The sequence below is a fragment of the Pteropus alecto genome, unplaced genomic scaffold (genome assembly GCF_000325575.1).
Source record: "Pteropus alecto unplaced genomic scaffold, ASM32557v1 scaffold22, whole genome shotgun sequence".
NCBI lineage: Eukaryota > Metazoa > Chordata > Mammalia > Chiroptera > Pteropodidae > Pteropus > Pteropus alecto.
The window spans coordinates 14,635,216-14,656,683 of record NW_006434839.1 but is presented as its reverse complement, the minus strand read 5'-3'; the positions used below and the strand labels follow the sequence as shown (position 1 = coordinate 14,656,683).

Below are 21,468 nucleotides of genomic sequence, written 5' to 3'. Positions count from 1 at the left end.
GCTGGCTCCTGGATAAAAGTGCAGACAGGAGCCATTGTTCCTTTGTTGAGCCCTCACCACTCCCGGCCCAGATGACACAAGTAGCTCTGCCCAGGGGATTCCCTGAGACTCTGCCTCTCTCAACTTGTAGGCCCACCCAACTGCTTTCAGTGGTTTATTCCATACAAATGGGCTATCTTGGCTCCTGCTGCGAACTTTCATAAAATCTCTCAAAGGCTCATAAAACCCAAAGAAGCAGCATCTGGCCTCAGCATGCCATGTAACTCTTGCTGAGCAGCCCCAAGACCTGTACTAGCGGCAGCTGGCCTTGGTTTCAGACTTGACCCCTCGAGGCACCTATAAGCCCAGCACGGGTTGCAGCCATATGTGGATTGCTTAGTGACTCTTACCAGGCTGTGGCTGGACTTGGCCTGCAGCTGGACCCCTCTCAGGTTTGTGCCCCCACAGGATGGACACCTACTACATAAAGTCACTCTACTAAGACTGGGAAACTTAGGATCTCTACCTAATACAAAGAACAGAGGGAGGCAACCAAAACGCGGAGACAAAGAAGCATGTCTCACTGGAAAGAACAGAACAAAGCTCCAGAAAAAGAATTCACCAAAGTGGAGACAAGCAATCTACCAGATGCAGAGTTCAAAACACTGGTTATAAGGATGCTCAACGAACTTAGGGGAAGAGTAGATCAACTCACCACTTTAACAAAGAGATTAAAAAAAAAAAAAACAACATAAAAATGGAAACGGAAAACATAATAGGGAGCCAGTCAGAAATGAAGAATACAATATCTGAGATGAACAGTAAATTGGAATCAACAGAGTGGATAAGACAGAGGATCAAATAAACAACATACAGGATGGGGTAGCAGAGGACACCCAATCAAAACAGCAACAAGAAAAAGATCCAAAAAAAATGAAGATAGTTTAAGAAGCCTCTGGGACAATATCAAGCATAATAATGAATCATAGGGATACCAGAAGGAGAAAACAGAGAGCAAGGAATTGAAAAGTTATTTGAAGAAATAATGATGGAAAACTTCCCTAGCCTGGTGAAGGAAATAGAAGTACAACCCCGGATAGCTCATAGAGTTCCAAACAAGATGAACCCACAGAGGCCAAGACACATCATAATTAAAAAGCCAAAGGTTAAATTCAAAGAGAGAATCTTAAAAGCAACAAAAGAGAAAAGCGGTTAGTTACCTACAAAGAAGCATGTCTCACTGGAAAGAACAGTACAGAACTCCAGAAAAAGAATTCACCAAAGTGGAGACAAGCAATCTACCAGATGCAGAGTTCAAAACACTGGTTATAAGGATGCTCAACGAATTTAGGGGAAGAGTAGATCAACTCACAACTTTAACAAAGAGATTAAAAAAAAAACACATAAAAATGGAAATGGAAAACATAATAGGGAGCCAGTCAGAAATGAAGAATACAAGGGAACAACCGTAAGACTGTCGGCCCACTTCTCAACAGAAACTTTACAGGCCAGAAGGGTTTGGCACAAAATATTCAAAGTGATGAAAATCCAAGACCTACAACAAAGATTACTTTACCCAGAAAAGCTATCAATTAGAATCAAAGGACAGATAAAGAGTTTTCCTGACAAGAAAAAGCTAAAGGAGTTCATCGCCACCAGAACAACATTACAGGAAATGTTGGAGAGACTTCTTTAAGAAGAAGAAAAAAATATGTATAAAAAGTTTAAATAAGGAATGGCAAAAACTACATATCTATCAATGAGTACTTCCAATGAACAAGAATTAAATTCTCTAATCAAAAGACAGAGTGGCTGAATGGATAAGAAAACAAGATCCTTATATATGCTGCCTACAAAAGACCCACTTCAGATTAAATGACACACACAGACTAAAAGTAAGGGGATGGCAAAAGCTACTTCATGGTGGACCTAGAGGGTAGTGTGCTGAGTGGAGTAAGTCAGAGAGAGAAAGGCAAATGCCACATGATTGCACATACATATGGAATCTAAAGAACAAAACACACAAACAAACAGAAACAAACTCATAGACAGAGAACATTTTGAGGGTTACCAAATGGAAGGGAGGTTAGGGGGGTCAGTGAAAAGGGAGCAAGGGATTAAGAAGTACAAATTGGTAGTTACAGAATAGTCATGGAGATAAAAAGTATCACATAAGGAATATAGCCAATAATATTGTAATAACTACGCATTACATCAGAGAGGCACTAGATTTATTGGGTTGATCACTTTGTGAGTATATAGTTGTCTAATTACTATGTTGCACACCTGAAACTAATACAATGTTGTATGCCAACTATAACTAAAAAATAAAAAATGATTATAAAAAAATTAAAACTATAAGAAAAATTATTTTCCTCTGACATTTTGTTCAAAATAAGCCCCACAACCAAAAGAATTTTCAATTTTCTTTCATATTGAAGATGTGCGTTTTAAAAGATAAAAAACACATGCAACGTGACACTTAATGACTATTTTCTAACTGTGAAAATGACATAAATGAAAAAAAAAAGGCCAAAGTTTTGATGACTATTTAAACACTGATAAGTCATCTCAAGCCTTATAATCCTTCTTATATTATAGTATCTATATGCCCCTTGTCCTTGCATTTCATTTCTACAGAAAATACTCCCACATATACACACAGATTAATATATAAGAATTGTATATATATTGATTTTAGCATTGTTTGATTTTTAAAAAAGGGAACTTAAATGTCAAAAAAAGGGTAATTGTTACATAAATTATGTTAATATACTATGGAATCCAATTATCCATTTAAAAGAATAAAATGGATTTTTATGTATTGACATGGAGACTTATCTGCGACATATTTTTAAAGAGGATCAAAATAATTCACAGAAGAAATATATATAAAATGATTCTATTAAGAATGAAAGTTTAGAAACCACACTACTAGCAGTGGTTACTTCTGAGAAGGAGAATGGAATGAGGCGGCAATGCTGTACATGGGAGAGGCATATGGGAGCCTTTCATTTTCGATCATAAATATTTTTCTAAGGTTTAATTTTACCCTACCGTGAACATGTCCTAGGTTTATAAATTTTAAATCATTTTAAAATATAGGCTAGAGAGCCACTGTCCCATGATTTTCAACATATTTGTTCACTTCACATTACTATAAGCTAACACCAGCTGATGTCCTAAGACTAAACCTAGACCATATGATTTAACATAGCCGTGGTAGTATCAGACACGTGACAGCAGCCTACTTTAGTGGATCTCCATGTGTTCTGAATAGTGTAGATACCAATAGGCTGGGGCAGCCACTTCTATAAGTTTAAAGCAGATTTCGATGGCATCTCACTAACAGAGTGCTTCTCATGTTTGCAGCATGTATGGATCGCTCAGTGGCGTGGCTGACTGTTTACATTCTGGGCCAACTCAGTTGATATGTAATTAACATTATGTCTTGATAGCCTGCTGTTGTTTGCAGCAACTTCAAGTCATGATTCTGACACATCGACAACAAGCAGTGAACACTCTGATACAGGGCCAAAACAACATAAATGTCTAATTCAGTTTCTAGCGATGTCACACAGTAAGCAGCCTGCAAGAGGCATGGACTTTTTACACCATCACTCACTGGTGATTTCGTTAATGTAGTACCACTGCCTTGTATCTCATGAAATTAACAATCTATAATGACTATTCATATGTTTGTCTTCAGATCAACTGTGGTTGTGCAACAATTTAATCACAGCATTGTGACGGAGGAAATAAAAGCTTACTCTCTACAGTCTGACAGGACTGGATTTGATCTCTCGATTCTACCGCATACTAACTGTATAACTCTGGGCAGTTGATATAACCCCTTTGTACATAATTTTATCTGCACAATGAAGACAATAACATCTACTCTCAAATATACCTTATTCTGAGGAGTAAGATAATTTGTTAAAAATGCTTTACATAAATGCCTGACACAACTGCTTAATATTAAATATAGCAAGAACTGTATTAATAGATGAGTGCTTCAGGAATTTTTGGATTTACCACAGAATATGCAGTACCTAGAGGCATACAGTTATTTGAATAGGCATTAGCAGAGCAGAATACAGAATGTCTTAAATAATTCAGTTTGGTTAAATCAGAAATACAGGGAAAGAACTTTAAAGTTATTAAATAGTTTTATTATAATGAACTAAAATATACTAATGTCCTAAGTACTTTATATCAGTGACATCCTCCAAATCTAATACTAAAACACTAAATAAACATAAAAAAATGAATAAGAAACACATATAAGTTTAATTTTGGTAAGATTTCAAACATATTCTTCCAAATTATTGTTTTTTCAATTTAGCATGAACCAAAATTTACCTTCATTAAAATAATGCAGCCTCTTAAACAACATGAAAATCTATTTACTACCATAAGTATACTGGTTTCAGAATCTAAATGGAGACTAAAACTAATCTTACTTAGAAGCTAATTAAACACCCCACATTAATAAATAATTTATTTTCCCACATTCAACTCTGATTTAAATGTTTATGTGAGAGTCTTTGAAAAATCTCTTCACCTCAGTAGCTCCTTGAGTGTTCACTTGGAACAACGACTTTGCAGCTGGCCAAACCTGACTCTCAATCAATTTTTATGAGTATAAATTCTTGGGCTGATGGCTGATCTCTAGCTTTATCACTCATAAAATACACACGCACAAGTGGTGATGAGATTCACATTATCGCCAGAGCACCATTCTGCGGATGGCAGCAGCAGACACAGCAGGGGTATACCATCCTCCCTAGAAAAAGGACTCCTTCATCTTTCAATAATGCAGCCTGCAGGTATGGACCTACAAGCTGTGTGCCATAGAATGAGAGCTGTCTTTAAAAATACTAATAAAAACTGCCTGGTTCCTTCCAATGGGTCATTCTCGTTGAATCTCCACAAATATCCATCCCGATTTTGAAGAGTGTGCATTCAACTTGTATTTCCAATACATTTGAAATTGAAAGAAAGATTCAATTGTATTTAAAACTTCAAAAAGATGCCAGAGTACTGGCATTTATATCTCCATACAGTTGGGCATGGGATTCCCTGTGAGAATACATGTGTGTATATATATTTGTGTAAAGATATAATGCTTAAATATGACTTCAAATTTTAAGATACCTCAGGTAGAATAAATCTGAATTCATTGTAGTTCGGCGATGTTTTAATTATAGAGTGCATGGGTTTATCTACTTTGATTTAGATTAAATGTTGCCTTGTAAAATGTTAGACATATTTTTGTTACTGGGAGAACTTTCTAGCTCCCCAAAGACATGGTTAATGTTCCTCAAAGACATACCAGTTAATAATCTCAAAGTATTCTAATTCCTTCATTCATTTCTAAATCTCTTATGGGTGATAATCAAAGTGTACTAGCTTGTCCTGTAACTTGATTCTTGTGACCATGTGCTAGAAAATAAGATAAGGAGTAAAGCATTACCTTGAACCTCACCTGGCTAAAGTATAAGGTGATCATTTGACCTCTAAAGACTGACCTAATAAAGCCTAATTTTCATATTAAAACAATCAGTATATTAGAAACTCTTTTAGCCTACTGTCATTTAACCAGATCTTCAGTTAATGAGCACTCTCCGATTCATTCCTTAACACATAATGAATATGATCCATCAATTTTGCTCCTTGGCATTTACACAAAGGAGTTGAAACCTTATGTCCATACAGATATTTATAGCAGCTTTATTCCTAATTGCTCAAACTTAGAAACAACTGAGATGTCTTACAATAGGTGAAGGGATAAACTGTGGTTCATCCAGACAATGGAATATAATTCAGTGCTTTAAAAAAATGAGCTTTCAAGCCACGGGAAAACCTTAAATGCATATTACTAAGTGAAAGAAGCCAATCGGAAAAGGCTACATGCTGTATGATTCCAACTATAGGGCATTCTGGAAGAGGCAAAACTATGTAGACAAAAAGATCAGTGGTTGCCAGGGGCAGACGAGGGATGAAGAGGCAGAACAGAGGAATTTTAGGGCAGTGAAAATATTTGTATGATATTACAATGATGGATACATGTCATTATACATTTGTTCATTATACATGTCATTATACATTTGTACATGTCATTATACATTTGTTCAAATACACAGAATGTACAATACCAAGAGAGAATCATAATATAAACTACAGACTTAGGATGATTATTATGTGTCAATGTCTGTTCATCCTTGGTAAGACATGCACCAAGTGATATTGATAATAGGGGAGGTGATGCACGCGTGGGGACAGGGGATATATGGGGAATTTTGGTACCTGCCTCTCAGTTTTGAACCTAAAACTTCTCTATAAAAATTGTCATGAAAAAGGAAAAGAATTTTAAAAGATGACTTATTTGTAAAACTCTATGCTTATGAAGAGTCATATGCACTTGTTTATGCCAGTGACATAAGCTATTAAAATTACGGAATTAAATAAGAGTCTCTATAAATGCATGAAATATGACTATGTAAAAGAAGGTTGTTTCTATGAAAAAAATGGTTGACTGCTTTAGAAAGACTTGATAAAGACAAGTTAGTAACACAAACTTGTCAAATTAGATGTGAGCAAGACATCTATAGAAGGGAATAAAATCAAAATGTGCAGAAAAATCTGCACTCAAGCTGCTTGGTTAAATGCATTTAAATTCCTGTGCCAGTGTAAAGAAATCAAACCTGGAAACCAAAGAAGATGCCATACAGGTGTGGTTTCTGGAAGACAGATCACCTGAAACTCCCAACAGGGATCCCTTACTCAAAAGAAGTGATTGGGCTTCACATCAAAAGACACATGTGTGTGTATCTTTTATTAGTTGATCAAATATTAATTCTAATTATATAAGGAAAGGCTACATTTTTGCCACACACATGCAAAAATAGGCTGGCTGGTTGCCATGTAGATAAAACTATTTTTGATTAATTTTTATACTTTTCATGAATTTTTCAGGACATTATGGCACAGAATTTATCCAGCAATTGATAGATGGCTATATTTCTGGAAAACAGCAAATGTCAATTTTCCTCCCTTGGCATTTATCATGTCATTCTGATTTAGTCCATTTAAGCTTGCTTCATGTATGGCTAGGAACCAGGAAGACTGTTTCCTGTTCATTTCAAATGCGAGTCTCTTTCCATACATCTCCACTGGCAATAAAATAGCTTGTATTTATCACTGAATTAAATGACTACTACTTAGAAAGTTATTCCTGAATGTAAATTTTTATTTAACAAGTATATTCTATAGCAAAGATTATCTATGATCCAAAAAGAATAAAAAATGCCCCCCCCAAAAGAGTCAGCCAAACTGTATATTCCAGTAATTTATCTACATTTAGAATCCTATCACAAATCTACCAGTCAAGATGATTTACAGACATAATTATGTGAATAAGTGTTATATATGGCATATTTGTGTAAACATAAGTGCTTCTATGTATTATGGTTTATCCTTAAAATATCAGAATGATGCAGTAGTTCTCAAGGTATGGTCTTGTTATCCTAAAAATCTTCAAGATCTTTTCAAGGGGCCTGCGAGGTTAGAACTGTTTTTATAATAATATTCAGACATCATCTACTTTTTTTCACAGTTATTCTCTCATGAGTGTACTGTGGAGTTTTCCAAAGACTAAATTTCATCAGATATTGCAACAAATTTAATATAAGAGCTTACATGAAAATACAATTGCATTCTATCAAGCAGAACACTAAAGAGATTGTACAAAAGTATAAAATAATGCCTCATTTCACCAAATTGTTTAGTTTATAAGATAGTTATTATATATAAAAATGTTATGCATGTTAGCATGTAATGGATTTAACTGCTCTTATTTTAAAATAAATATTTCAAAAAATTTTTTCAGTTTTCATATCTAATACAGTGGATATTGATAGATATAACCTACATAAACAAAAGTTTGAGAACTGCTGTCTTAGAGTAATTAAATAACAGGGAAAAAAATTTACTAACCTGAACAAGGACAAAGTAACGTTTTTTCCATCTTTTCCAAACCTTCTGTCCAAGGGCATACAAGTATCTGGTAAGAAAAACAAACAAGCAAAAGAATACTTTACATGAATAATGTTGTGCTTCTGTATAATCATATTTCTTCCATAGGTATTTATTCTTGAGACCAGCCTGCTAAAGGCAAAGTTTAGTTCATTTGGAATCTGAGACAACATGCAGCTTCTGTGTTACAAAATGACTGAGTTTATTCTAGGTTCTTGAAAGGCAATTGATTTATGTGGCTTAGCAATTTGTCAGTTCATACAACAAATTGAACGAAGTTGGAGTTAGAAAGGGTAATCAAGGAACCAGTAGGAACTTTATTCTTACACACACTTCTTAGGAGAGACAAAGGATACAAATTGAGAATAGAACACTAAATGTTTCAGCTCTCGGATGACTGGGGCTGAGGAGTGTGGCCTGAGTGGGAGCCAGCTGTCGAGTCCAAAAAGCCAGGGTGAAGGGTCACTGCCCAGCTGAGTGACCCAGAGATGTGCCTGCGCCAATCTCAGTTTCCATTTCCTTAACTATCAAATGAAAGGATTGGATTTTCTGATTTCTAAGGTCCCTGCCAGCCCTAGAATTCGGGGCTTTACCTGACTTATGGAAACATCTTGCTGCAAATTTCCCTATGAATCTCAGATAATAATGAAGATGACATTGTCTAATTTAATATAGTTTCAACCGAGGTTTTTGTTTAACTTTGCAATGCTATTAGTAACCTGAATTGAAATGATTAGTCAATCATTTGAGAACAGAACTTTTGTTCTTGCTGAATATACAGATATAAGCTTAAGTATCGAGAAAAAGAAAATTAAAAATTAATCAAGTATGAACATGTCATGGAGAGCTATTTTAAAATTACACCACAAAACTACACACACACCTCTTACAAAAGTATAAAACATTGTTAGAAGTTTAAACTATGACAAACAGGAGCCTAATTTTTAAATTAAAGTAAGATTTTTCAATATTTCATCACAATCCCTTTTTCTGAAGTGAAGGTTTAATTTTGTAGAGGCTATTCGAACTAACTCAATGTATATACAATTCTGTGCGATAAAACAACACTACAGCTAATTGTATATTTAGAGTCTTATAGTCTCTAGACTTTCACAATTTTTAAAACTAAAATCTTCGGTTGAATTTGTAGTTTTTAAAAGTGATATGGGAGGGACGTTGGCTAAGGCATGTTGAAATGAATGGGCATTCTTTTTTAATTCTAGGAGAGTGTAACATAAGACCACCTTTCTGTGAGATAACATGGCAATATGCAGAAACAGTCTCACCTTTTTATCTTGGAACTTATTAGAAAAATAATTAGGTATGCACATAAAGACATATGCTACATGGATACACAAAAGTGTTATTTATATTATCGAAAATGTAACAAGTGTCCAATAGTAGGTGGATGGTTTAATAAATGCTGCTATATGCACAGAAATACTATGCTCCCACTGAAATTATATTTTTGATAAAATTAGCAACATAAGCATGATCTCACTAGATAATGTTATGTGAAAAGGATGGATTCAAAACTACACACATACTTAATGATTTGGAATTTGTAAAGTATACATATGAAAAAAATATTCTGAAATATTAGTAATAGCATCTTTGAATGGTAGAGTTATGGAGGATTTAAGTTTCCTACTTTATTCTCTATATTTTCTAAATTTTCAGAATCAATCAAACATGGAATTACTAAGTCTAAATAAAAACTAGGCTCTTACACTGGAAAGCATCACCCACACCACCCAAATCAATTATTTATTTTCTTTCAGACACATCCGCTAGCTGAAGTGTTTGGTAAACTTACATTCAGCTCTCACAATACCCTTGATATCATATCATCTGCGCTTGTGGATGTAATGCGAATTCTCTTACTGACAGAGATATCTACTGCTACTGATTTCACCTGTTCACTCTTGGCTTTTAGAGCCCTTTGCCCCACCTTTGCTCTAGCCTCTAATTTCTCTTCCGTGATTCTAGTGATAGGTGTTTAGCAGCTCTCTGTCTTTCCTATGTAATTTTCTTTCCTGAAATGCACACACCCAAGCTCCTATTACAGGGTTAACAGCAATGACCTCAGGAGCTAGATACTGTGGACACAACAGATGCCCTCCACAAAAGTGCACTAGTGAGATATGCACCAAATAGCTGCCTCGGAGGCATAGAAGGCATTTGTAATAACCTCTGCCTGTGACCACAGTCTGCTTCTCAGTTCCCTCAAAGTGTCTCACTTAGCATGCTGCTGGGCAACTGGGTAACACATAAGTGAAAGTGAATAGTGATACACAAAGCATCAACACCATGAGCAAGTCAAGGGTAAGTCTTGCTGGCAGTGAAAGTCCTGCATTCAGAATAATACCGTCAGCTGCAACATCATTCAAAATGATGGGTCAACAAATCTGGAATGAAAATATCTGGTTTTTCTGAAGACTGAAAGCAGAAGGATGGATGGATGGATGCATACATTTGTGTACTTGAAGATATTATAAGATATAAAAGAAAAGACAATTTGAGATTGGAAGCAAGGTAAGCATTCGAGTGTTGGGCCTTGAGGTATTTGGGATTTTGCACTATGAAACAGAATTCAATGGAACACACACAGAAGATGTCGCAATTGACCAAACATATCTAGAAGGTAACTGGTCAAAAGAGTTTTAGTCTTCGCATAAGAAAAAAAATACATTAAACTTAACTGTATAAAGGTAATGTTATAAATTCTAGGTAGGAATGTATGATAGTTTCTGCCCTTTCATTTTCATGTTGGCCAGAAAAAATTTTATGTGAATTAAATGAACATGAACAAAATGCATCAGAAAAGATAACTATACTGAATAAAAACACATTAAACTTAATTTCAACAAATTTGAGGGTTTTTTTTTACTATTAGGATGAGTTCTGGAATTAGATATCAAGTATCACTGTCTAGCTGATTTTTCATTGGTATAAAAGCAAATTCCTGGTATAAGACACCCATTTAAAATTGAGGAAAGAGTAAGGATGTTCATCAATATGGTTTAAGAGCAAAACTCAAAACCCATGTAAGACTCATACCATAAGGAATGTTAAAGTTGATATTAAAAGTGATGCCAAAAAAGAGTGCTATAGAAGAACTATTATATTAAGTTTAAGAAAAAGCAGTCACATGAGCTTATAACATATACATGGGGAAAAAAATCCAGAAATATGCATAAAAGCGTTAAACCTGCAGCTAATATCTGCCTGGTGAGATTAAAGATGAATTTCATATTCTTTATGCCTTTCTACAGTCCAACAATTTCTACATTGCACATGCCTTTCATTTTTTTTTAAGTAGGGTTTATTGGTATCATTTACGTGAAGTAAAATGCACCCAATTAGATATATGATGGTGAGCGTTGACCCAGTCATGCAACCACCACCACAATGAACTAACAGAACATTTCCGTCCCCAAAGATTCCTTCATGGCCTTTGTGATCAATCTCCTCCTTACTTCTAGCTCTAAAACCACTGAGACAATTCTGATCTTTTAGTTTTTTTGCTTTCAGGAATCTCGTATAAGTGCAATTATACAGTAGGTAGCCTTCTGTGTCTGCCTTCTTTCACTTAGTGTCAAGCTTTTGAGATTCATCCATGTTGTTTCTGTATCAGCAGTTCCTTTGGGTTGTTTTTACTTTTTTGGCTGTCTTAAATTTGCTGTAAACATTCATACATACGTCTTTGTGTAGGCATGTTTTCATTTCTCCCAAGTAAATATCTAGGAGCAGGATTATTGAGTTATATTGAAAAATGTATGTTTAACTTCATAAGAAGCTGCCAAACTGTTTTCCAAAGTGGCTATAAAAAATTTTGTATTACCAATATATGAGAGTACATCCTACTTTTAGAATCAGAAAAAAATTATTATTAAGGATTTTGGGGATTTGGTCATTACGGCTCCATAAATAATATTTCTGGCATGACTAAGTTGAATACCTATAGACCAAAGACAAGAATCCTTGTTGTTTTATCTTGAGCTCAGTGGAGCATTCATAAGCTTTAACGGTTAAATGGGTTTTCAAATTTTCAAGGCTACTCTCAAGTTCTGGAATTTGGACTCATCTAAATTCTTTGTAGGTGAGTGGTCTTAACAGCTTTGGGAAGGCTGAAGTTTGGAGACAGTAAGGAAAAGGAGCCCAAATCATTTAAAATTTGGTTACAATTAGATAATCCATTTATTAGCAAGTATCTGTAAAAAATCAAAACGAATTCTCTCCTAACTCATTTTTATGTCTAGCATTGCTATTGAATAACAGCTCTTTTATTTTGTTCATTTTTTAAATATTGAACGTTAGCTTATAAATTACCTCTTTTATGGATAAAAATCCAATAAGATTTTTATTTCAGAAAAATATACTAAAATTACATATAACATGATATTATGTTCTACTAGGCAAAAGATTCTGTTCATTACACTTACATAGTGATGTTCAAGTAGTCTTAATTACCGGAAAATGAATAACTCTGTATGGAGACTGTATATCTACAACAAATTTTTAAAGAATTTGTATACAGTACGTTGATCTGACTTCAAATAGTCATAAAATATAATTTGATCTTTCTTCAATGATTTACAAAGGACCCTATAGCATGTCAGGGTCATTATTATAAAGACCAATTATGACTGCATAATTCCATAAAAGGAGAGGTATGGCTGATAGAGCAAAACCTATTTTGACATATAATGGCAATAGCATTAATTAAACAGATCCTTAAAAGGTATTTACTTGTCATTTATTTGTTTCATAAAAATAGTTTAGAATTTTAAAAAATCTATTATGAATATATTCCTGTCATCTGAATTCTGGACAAATTGTTTTTTTTTTTACTGCTTTATGAAATCTGATTTCACCCAATAAAGGCATCCAAGAAGGGTATTTGTCATCCTGGAGAGAGGGTACCTTTCTAGTGTACTTCGGATCTGTTGGTGGATCTGCTCTGCAGCTGTATTCTTTCTCAATAATTTGTAACCTATTGAATCATTGTTAGCTTCCTCTTGACTGTATGATTAAGTCAAATGAAAGAAAGTTTTTTTAAGGGTATGTAAATCAGACCTACTAAATGCCAAACTAGAACACACATTTAACTGGGTTTTATGTGACAATTTATAATGTTATCCAATAAAATATTTATCACACAGCATGAGAGCAACATTCTCTAATGGGCATTATGAATTTTTTTCATCTTATTTTAAAGAGGAAAGCAATGTATTTATTTATTTACTTATTTTCTGTGAGGCTTTCAACATTATTCATTTTCATCACCCTACAGAATTTGATTTTAAATAAAACATTTTTTTCTCATTCTTGTTGAATTATTTCAGTAAAGTAAGAAATGGATGGAAAGTGAAGGAACACATATAAGCAGTTTTCACAATCATATTACATTTCTCAGTAATCTATGAGAGTATGGCCCTAGGAAAAAAATTTCCTAATCATAGGTAAACTGGATCTAAGAATGATTATTTAAATGGAATAAAAGCGATATTCTATTACACATGAAATATTTCAAAAGCACATATTTCCAATGCTAATTTGTATTAAATATAGCACTTTTCCACTGAAATATTTCCAATGTATCACAATGCCCATGTAACTATAGTATTTTAGATTATTTAAAAATAACTACTCAGATACTACTTAGAAGTGTTTGCTTTCATCAGCACATGCAACTTAAGTAAGGTATTAAGAAGTTGCTCCCTTTGAACAAAAAATTGCCTGCTTAACTTTAAAATCTTCTCTTCTTACATAGGATTAGGTAACAAAGAAATTAGCAGTACTGACACAAAGCTCAGATTTAACATATAAGAATAAAGCCTTAAAGCATTTGATTTTATAAATCGGTACAAACAGCAATAATCTTAAAGTATTAACTCTTCTTCTAGGGTTGCTTCTAATGGAAAGTACAATTTGCTCCCAAGAAACATTGGGATACTGCTAGAAAACCAGACACAAACCCAAATAAATGTGTAGCAATGTTTCATTTGCCTATGAATCTTTTGTGTGTGTGTGTGTGTGTGGCATTTCTAACTATTCCTAGGTCATGCCCTATCCTCAAATATCAAAGACATGAGAAACTGAATTTTAAGATTTTTGATTATATATTTAAAATGTAATATGAATGCATAAATCATATACTATGCTGTTAGGGAAAAAGTCAAGAGAAGAAGGAAAAAAGAAAAAGAATTTTAGTTGGCCAAACTGCAAGTGAATATAGTTACCATCGAAAAGGGAAACAGAATTTTTTTTCATGTCCTAGATCAAGAGTTATATATGGTCATTAGAGTAACTCAGCATTTACACTAAACAGTGTACAATCTCTGTGGTATCAATATGATCCCGAAAAGAACTATATGTTATCTTGATAAGCCAACTGGAACATATACTACAATAACTTCTAAAAGTTTTCATTTGTGGACAAACAAAAGTAGAGTCTTAATGAGATCCATCAGAATGTTCTATGACGATGGGAATAAAAACGTATCTTTAGATATAAATTAATCCTTAACAATAAGTATTATTCTAATTATCTCAACAATACATTAATTGAGTAAAATAATTTGATAAAAATACACTACAAGTAAAACAAATCAGCAAAATTACTATGCTTATTTTTGTTGAATTTTCAATAGATATTTAGATTGCGTAACATGTTCACACTGCTATGTTTATAAAATTAACCCATTTCCCTGGGAATACTTGCCAGAGGTACTTGTAGCCGCAGCATTTATCCCGAGAGTAACTTGCGGATAACAGTCCTAAACTTACCCCTAAAGTTTGCCACGAAATATCTCGCTTTTATTATTATTTTCACATTGCTCTAGTCTATCATAATCTTTGGAAATAAATATCATTCTATTTATAGCATTCTGTTTTTAGTAGTGGTATTTCCATTTACAAAATATAGTAATTCTTGATCGCTGAAAATGTCAAATTCTAGAAAATATAGCATTCCTATGCATGATGTTAAATTATCATTGGCAGTGACCTACATATTTTTTCTAAACAGGAAAAAGGTTAAGGGCTTTTTTTTTTTTTAACACAGAACCTCTTTCAATATGTTTGTAAAAAGTAGATTCACCTGAAACATGCTGTGATTTATCTTACTTTAAGCCAAAAAAACTCAGAAATTAGTTTTACTAATAAATGAAGCCATTTTCTATAAATACTATACAATCTCTCTAATACATATAACCACAAAAGTTAATCATATTTCAAGAACTCATTTTCTGATTAGTTTTAAAAATTGAGATTTAAATCATTTTCATAACAATATGTCTGAACTAAAATATTTCCTATAGAATTCTAGTAAGGAAACAGCTAATATTCTCTATGCCATATATGAAATAGAAAATGGAAACATAAAGATCTCTTTCATCTAACCATTTTAAAAGCAATTTTTAAAACCTTTCTAACTTGAAGATTGTTCAAAAAATACTTCAACACATATTACTAAATATTGTAGTTTAGTTTCAATTAGAGTGGTGGCATACACTTCTAATAGAAAGGAGAATATGACAATTTATTTGCACTGAGTCCATGCTGTGAGAGTTCATGGTTTTACTTTATGATAAAAAATCATCACTAATGAATATTTGAAAAACATAATTGTATACGGAATATGAGAATTATTCAGTGTTTGAAAAAAAAGACTGTTCTAGTGGATCACTTTGAGTCTAGCATTTTATTAAGAAAATGGAACAATCTACATGTTGAATGATAATGCCTTTTCTTCTACAAGCCTTCATTTTTTTCAAGAAAAATACAGAAAGAAAAAAAAAAATCAATATATAGAGTAGTTTAGTCCCAGAAAGGGCTTTCTTAAAGAGAAACCTCAGTCAAGGTTGAAAGAGCAATTAATGCAGGCTCAAAAATCTGGGCCATTCTGATAGAGTTCGGTTAACATGTGGCAGAAGTAATCATCCACTTGTGAAAATGATTTTCGGTTCATTCTCAAACACCTTTCAGACACTCATGATCCCATTTAACTGACAACAATACAGGCTATCTGTGGGCACCATTGCATTTGATGTGAAAACCAATAGGGACCAAATGCCCTCAGGCACTTTCAGTCGTTCTCTGCTGCTTGCATAAAAGGACTCTTCCTTTCACTACATTCTTTCTTTTATTTAACCCCATAAGATTAACCCCCTCCCCCTTTTTTGGTTTTGTTTTCAGCTAAGGATGAGAAAAAGAAACTGATTCAAGACAACAGTGTGACCTGGGCATTAAAAAACCTAGAAGTAAATACTTTCCAGTTGGCTTTTTATACTTCCTGAATTCTTATGGCAAAGAGTACGAGAGGTGGAGAGACAAGGAAAGGATCGTCATCCAACAAAATTACGTGACATTTGAGAGAAATTATGAAGAAAAATCAAAAACCTCTATTGTTGAGCAAGAAGTTAAAATGTGTGTGCTGTATAAACAGATTTATAAAAGCAAACCAGTAAAACGCAATTCTTCATTCATTTTCTCTATCACATTTTTGTAGAATCAATAATAAAAACTGTCACTCTTCCTTTTCCTAAGAAGTCTTATCTTCTGCTAGTTTAATCTAAGTTAAATCTCAGCTCATATGAGCATTATCAGATTAAACATAACAGTCTAAGGTATAAAAGCTACCTTTTAAAAATTGGCTTGCCATTGTACGATCTAGAATATGAATAGATGCAAAGTACCACAAAGAGAAGACCATAAACCCCCATTCCATCCTCAGGTAAGACATCAAGAATTACAAACGATTCTTAAAAGCGAGGTGTTTTAAAATAAGTGGCAGCGCACTGTCACTTAGAAACAAAACAGAACCAGGGAAATCATATAAGCAGTTCTATGACAAGTAGTTTTAAATAGATAAACACAAGCCAAACAATCCAACTAAATCAAACTCTATGGAGAATTCTTTTCTTAAAAAGGCAGTTCTCCTACATTTGTTTTTGATAACTGATCAGCCGCCTTTTATATCTCGATTAGCAGAAAAAGTACTCTAATACATATATATTTTTTTCCCCACCTACAGCACCTGGTATTCCTAGGTGGTCTCCCATCCAAGTACTAACCAGGCCCAGCCCTGCTTAGTTTCTGAGATCAGACGAGATAGGGCACATAACACAAACTTTTTAATGGTTCACTATCTCACCAATGCTGATATTTATAAAGTTATACAACTATGTTAGGGTCTCATTCTAATACATTTTATCACAGAAGGCAGCTTTGGTAAAGCGTAGTTTCATGTTTTTCCTCAGTTTAAATGTCCTTCAAAATACAGTAATATTTTTTTTTTTGCATCTGCAGAATATTTGCTCTTTGTTAAAACTTCCCGAAAATTAGTGGACTTTCCCAAGCTGAATATAAAATGTCTAAGAAGTGGACAAGAGCAAGAGGAAAAAAAAGATCCTAAGAATTTATTGCGCAACCTAGTCCAACCAGAAAAAGTTGCATAGTGGTCTCCATCCCCTAGGAAAAGGTCAGAAGCTGTGAAGATCTGAATCTCGGGGGGGTCAGGCTATGATACATTCTAAAGGGAAAAACACTATACACCACTTTGCAAAAAAGCTCTAGGGCACCTAAATATTAAAATGAAATAATTCATTTAGACAATCCTAGATATTTTTGTGAGCTATTCCATTAAACTTTCCTCTCCCTGAAAAGGTATATGGTTTGTAATAATAAAAGTTTTAGAAATGGCTTTTATGTAAGTATCGAAGTTTATCTTATTGACTATTGAATACCTTCCCTTTTGGGGCACATATTTCCAAAGCAAAGCGGAACGATCAAACGTTGTTAAATATTACATTCAATATAGGTAATCCTGAGTTAGTTAACATAAATAATTGAGACCTAGGTTTCCTCCTCTGGAAATGGACATACTGTTCTACCTCCTTCTTATTAGGATAAATTCAAGTGAAATATGTACCTAAAATGCCCATTTTCTAAACTACAGATACTTTGAAAAGAATATCATTCAAAAGATTTTGCAGATCCAGTGTTTTTCACTGTGTCTTGGAACATCTGGATATAAAGTAGTATTATGAAGAAAAAGAATAGACTTGGTGGGCAAATAAATGAGAGAAATACTGAGCTAAACACTCTGTATGTGAGGACTTGTAAGAGCCAGTCACAGATCTGGACAATGAGACATTTGGGGGTGGGAGAGAATAGTGCACGTAGTGTCTCCAAAATTACAGAATCTTTTTCGTAGAAGATCCTGTAGGAGTCCTGTTCTTCGGCATACACTTTGGGAAATTAGCTGCATTAAATTACTGCTAATGAGTCTCTAAGCGATAAAATTATATAATGAAGCTTTTACATTCTTTTGGAATTAACTAATATCCTAATCATAATTAAATTATCTTCTTCACTTCTAACTTCATTTTACTAAGAATCTGTAAAGACTGATGTTTGGAAAAAAAAAAGTTTGCTGTAAACTTTGGATCATAACCTGCATGGATAACATTTGCTTCCCGAAACCTCTCTTATTCTGTAATGTTCCTCTCTAGTGTCAGTTAACCAGGACATTCTTGGAAAGTGCTGAATTTAAAGAACAAACCATCTACGTCCACCTTTAAAGTAACTTATTTTCATGTGAGTTATCTATAAAGGTATCTGAATTCCTCCTGACTCCCAGCATGCTTCAGATTCCTTTCCCCAACAGGCTTCTCCTACCTAAACTCTGTCACTTGAACTTTCAATTTTATACTTTGTAACCAATCTTATCTGTAGTCAAGGATTGTGGAGATCAGGTTGGACTGAGGGACTGAGCAGTGAGATCCCCATGCTGTCATTTGAGCTCTAACCTCGTACCTTGGCCTCGGCGTCTCATTCCCTGTCCTGCTCCCTTGTACTTAAGTGGCTGTTTTGATAGGCTGCCCCATACCCCAGGCCGAGGACCTAGCTTTGCTCTTATTCTTGCTAACTTCCTCTGACACCCTGTTCTCGAATTGTGGACATGTTGGTTTGTCATAGACATTTCTGTGATTGCTCTTATTTGTAAACATTGCCTGTGCTGGGATTCTTTGATACTTTTCTTGGCTTACTTTGACATCATGTACTCCTTTACACAAATACTCCGAGTTTCCACGGCTCCTCTAATCGTTTGCATGTGATCTGTTCTCACCCCATCAGTCCCACACATCTTCCAATTCCATCTATTTCCAACAATTTAAATTTAGTTCTTGAGTCACACAATTCCCATGTCTTCCTATCCCTCAGTTCAACTATTACTTTCTCAGAGAAGCCCTTTGTGTCATCCCCAATAAGGTCATATTTCCTCATTACATGCATCAGGTGAGCTGTCGACATTCCCTTCGCAGTCCTGCTGTGGCCTGTGGCATACGGAACTGATGTAAACTCCAGCCCAAGACTCAAAGCTCTCTGAGGCCAAGGGCAACACCAGCTGACTGACCACTCCTTGATATAGCAGATGGTCCATAAACGTTTTCGGAATGACTAAATGGCTGCTTTTAGTTTTGTCATTAGGAACAGTTATAATAAAGACATAATGAGGTAAATCTCTAGCAAAAGTGTATGTACTATATATTAAGGTAAAAGATAAAGCTTTGTATACACTTTGAATTTTCCATAAAGTTGGTATTTTTACGTTTATTTCAACTATTCAAATAGTTTTAGCAGCAGAATATTATTCTATAACTTAATATGGAAGATCAAAACTTAAAGGAACCATGAAGCAGCTGCCACGAAAGCAGGCACACATACTCAGGAGTCCAGTACCCCTTGCACCCCATTATCTGGAAGAGGGGCTACCAGTGCTTTAGATGAGACCCTTTGAACTAGTGCTGAAAATGGCCCCAAGGTCACGGTATAACGAGAGCCTTTAAGTCAAAAATGAAATAGAATGTATTCTATAGTTAAAGATTTTAAAATGCCACCAGATATTCTAATTCTCGCTAATATTTTTTTTAAACTTTCTGATATATAAACACTGTTGGAATTTCTGAGGAGGCCCAATACTTTAGTACGTCTTCTCTTTGCCTGAATTCTGAACAAATTGGCTTAAGACAAGAGTTAACAAGAGGCTAAAACATTACCTTATAAAAATAATGCTGAGGAACGTGGTTTGTTTCTGTAAGAAGTGGACTTCCTTATGAGGTTCGGTAGGATTATCAAACATACTTTCCCCACTCTAGTCACGGACAGCACCAGACAAGATAGGCCTGTCCACATAGAGGTCCCACCACTGACAGACACACGCAGGAGAAGCGGGGAGCAGGTGCTCCCTATGAACAATGCACTTTCGAGGGCCAGAGAGGAAGGGGCTGACCCATGCAAGACTAGGTCCTGTTCTCAAGTTAACCAATCAGATAAGTGAAAAAAGGGGCCGAGAGAAGCCAGGAAGATTACTGTCATGATGCACCTCCACATGGATGGAAATATTAGGGGTGCGGAATAAGTGCTTTTTCAAAATAGAGATGAAAGTGTGAAAATGATCTGGTGTGTTGGGCGGAAGGGAAGGAGGGAGAGAACAAAGGAAAATAAAGAACACGAATGATTCTCTTAAGTCCCTTCATTTTTTAACTGCTGTGTGCTCAATGTAACTTCCGCTTTTTTATCTGTAAAATGGGAATAGCAATATTTGCCCTGACTATAATAGTGTCAGTACAAAAAATCTAGTGAAACGATGTATGTAGAAGTCTTTGAAACTGTAAAGCACAATGTAAACCAAGGCATCAGCGACGGTATCATCATCATCATCATCATCTAATTAGTACAATATTCCAAAATATATTTCAAGCAAACATTTTTGAAGGACTCTGGGGAGAGGGAGGAGTAGTAATAAATTTTTCAATTTTGTCCATTTAGGAAAAAGAACATTTCAAAAATTGGGGAAAAATTTAAATATAACTTTTTCTAAAATAAAGAGTAACTATGATATCACACAAGTTACAATAATAAAACAACTAGTTCTTCTCATTCATCAGGTAAAAGCAATATTTCTATAGAGTACATATGTATTATGTTTCCCAGCTACTGAATTCCTTAGGTTGTTAAAAAATTGCTATTTATCAACCAATTAAAAATTCTAGGCTACTACAAAAATGTGTGTTTTGATGTTCAGTTTCTCTCTCAAACACATTTATTTGGAGGAGAATGAGTAACAAAATAAAGGCAACAGAAATAAGGAGACCATGGAAATCAGGTTCAGAGTCATTGAGCTCGGCTTGTACGATGTTTCTCTTTCTCCTTTAAAGCTTAAGAATTTATTTATTTGCCTATTAAACACTATTCACAATGTTTCTGCCTATTAATGCAGGACACAAGAAAATAAATCAAGACAGTCGATAGAAAACAACCTTTGACATTTATGAAACATTCAGAATTTCAAATCTCAGATCTTTTTGATTAAAAGTGACCTCATGATATCTTTGACTATTCATATATTACTAAACATTAAAGTTTTTCTACATAAGTTTG

General features: G+C 34.4%; 1 protein-coding gene across 1 annotated transcript in view; it reads right to left on the bottom strand.

Moving 5' to 3' along the window:
* CADPS2 (calcium dependent secretion activator 2) overlaps positions 1 to 21,468 on the bottom strand; it is a 472,387-nt gene that overhangs the window by 156,526 nt on the left and 294,393 nt on the right. Inside the window, exon 10 of the mRNA XM_015588309.1 lies at positions 7,978 to 8,044. Coding sequence (XP_015443795.1) covers positions 7,978 to 8,044 — 67 coding nt within the window. The remainder of the gene's footprint in view (positions 1 to 7,977; positions 8,045 to 21,468) is intronic.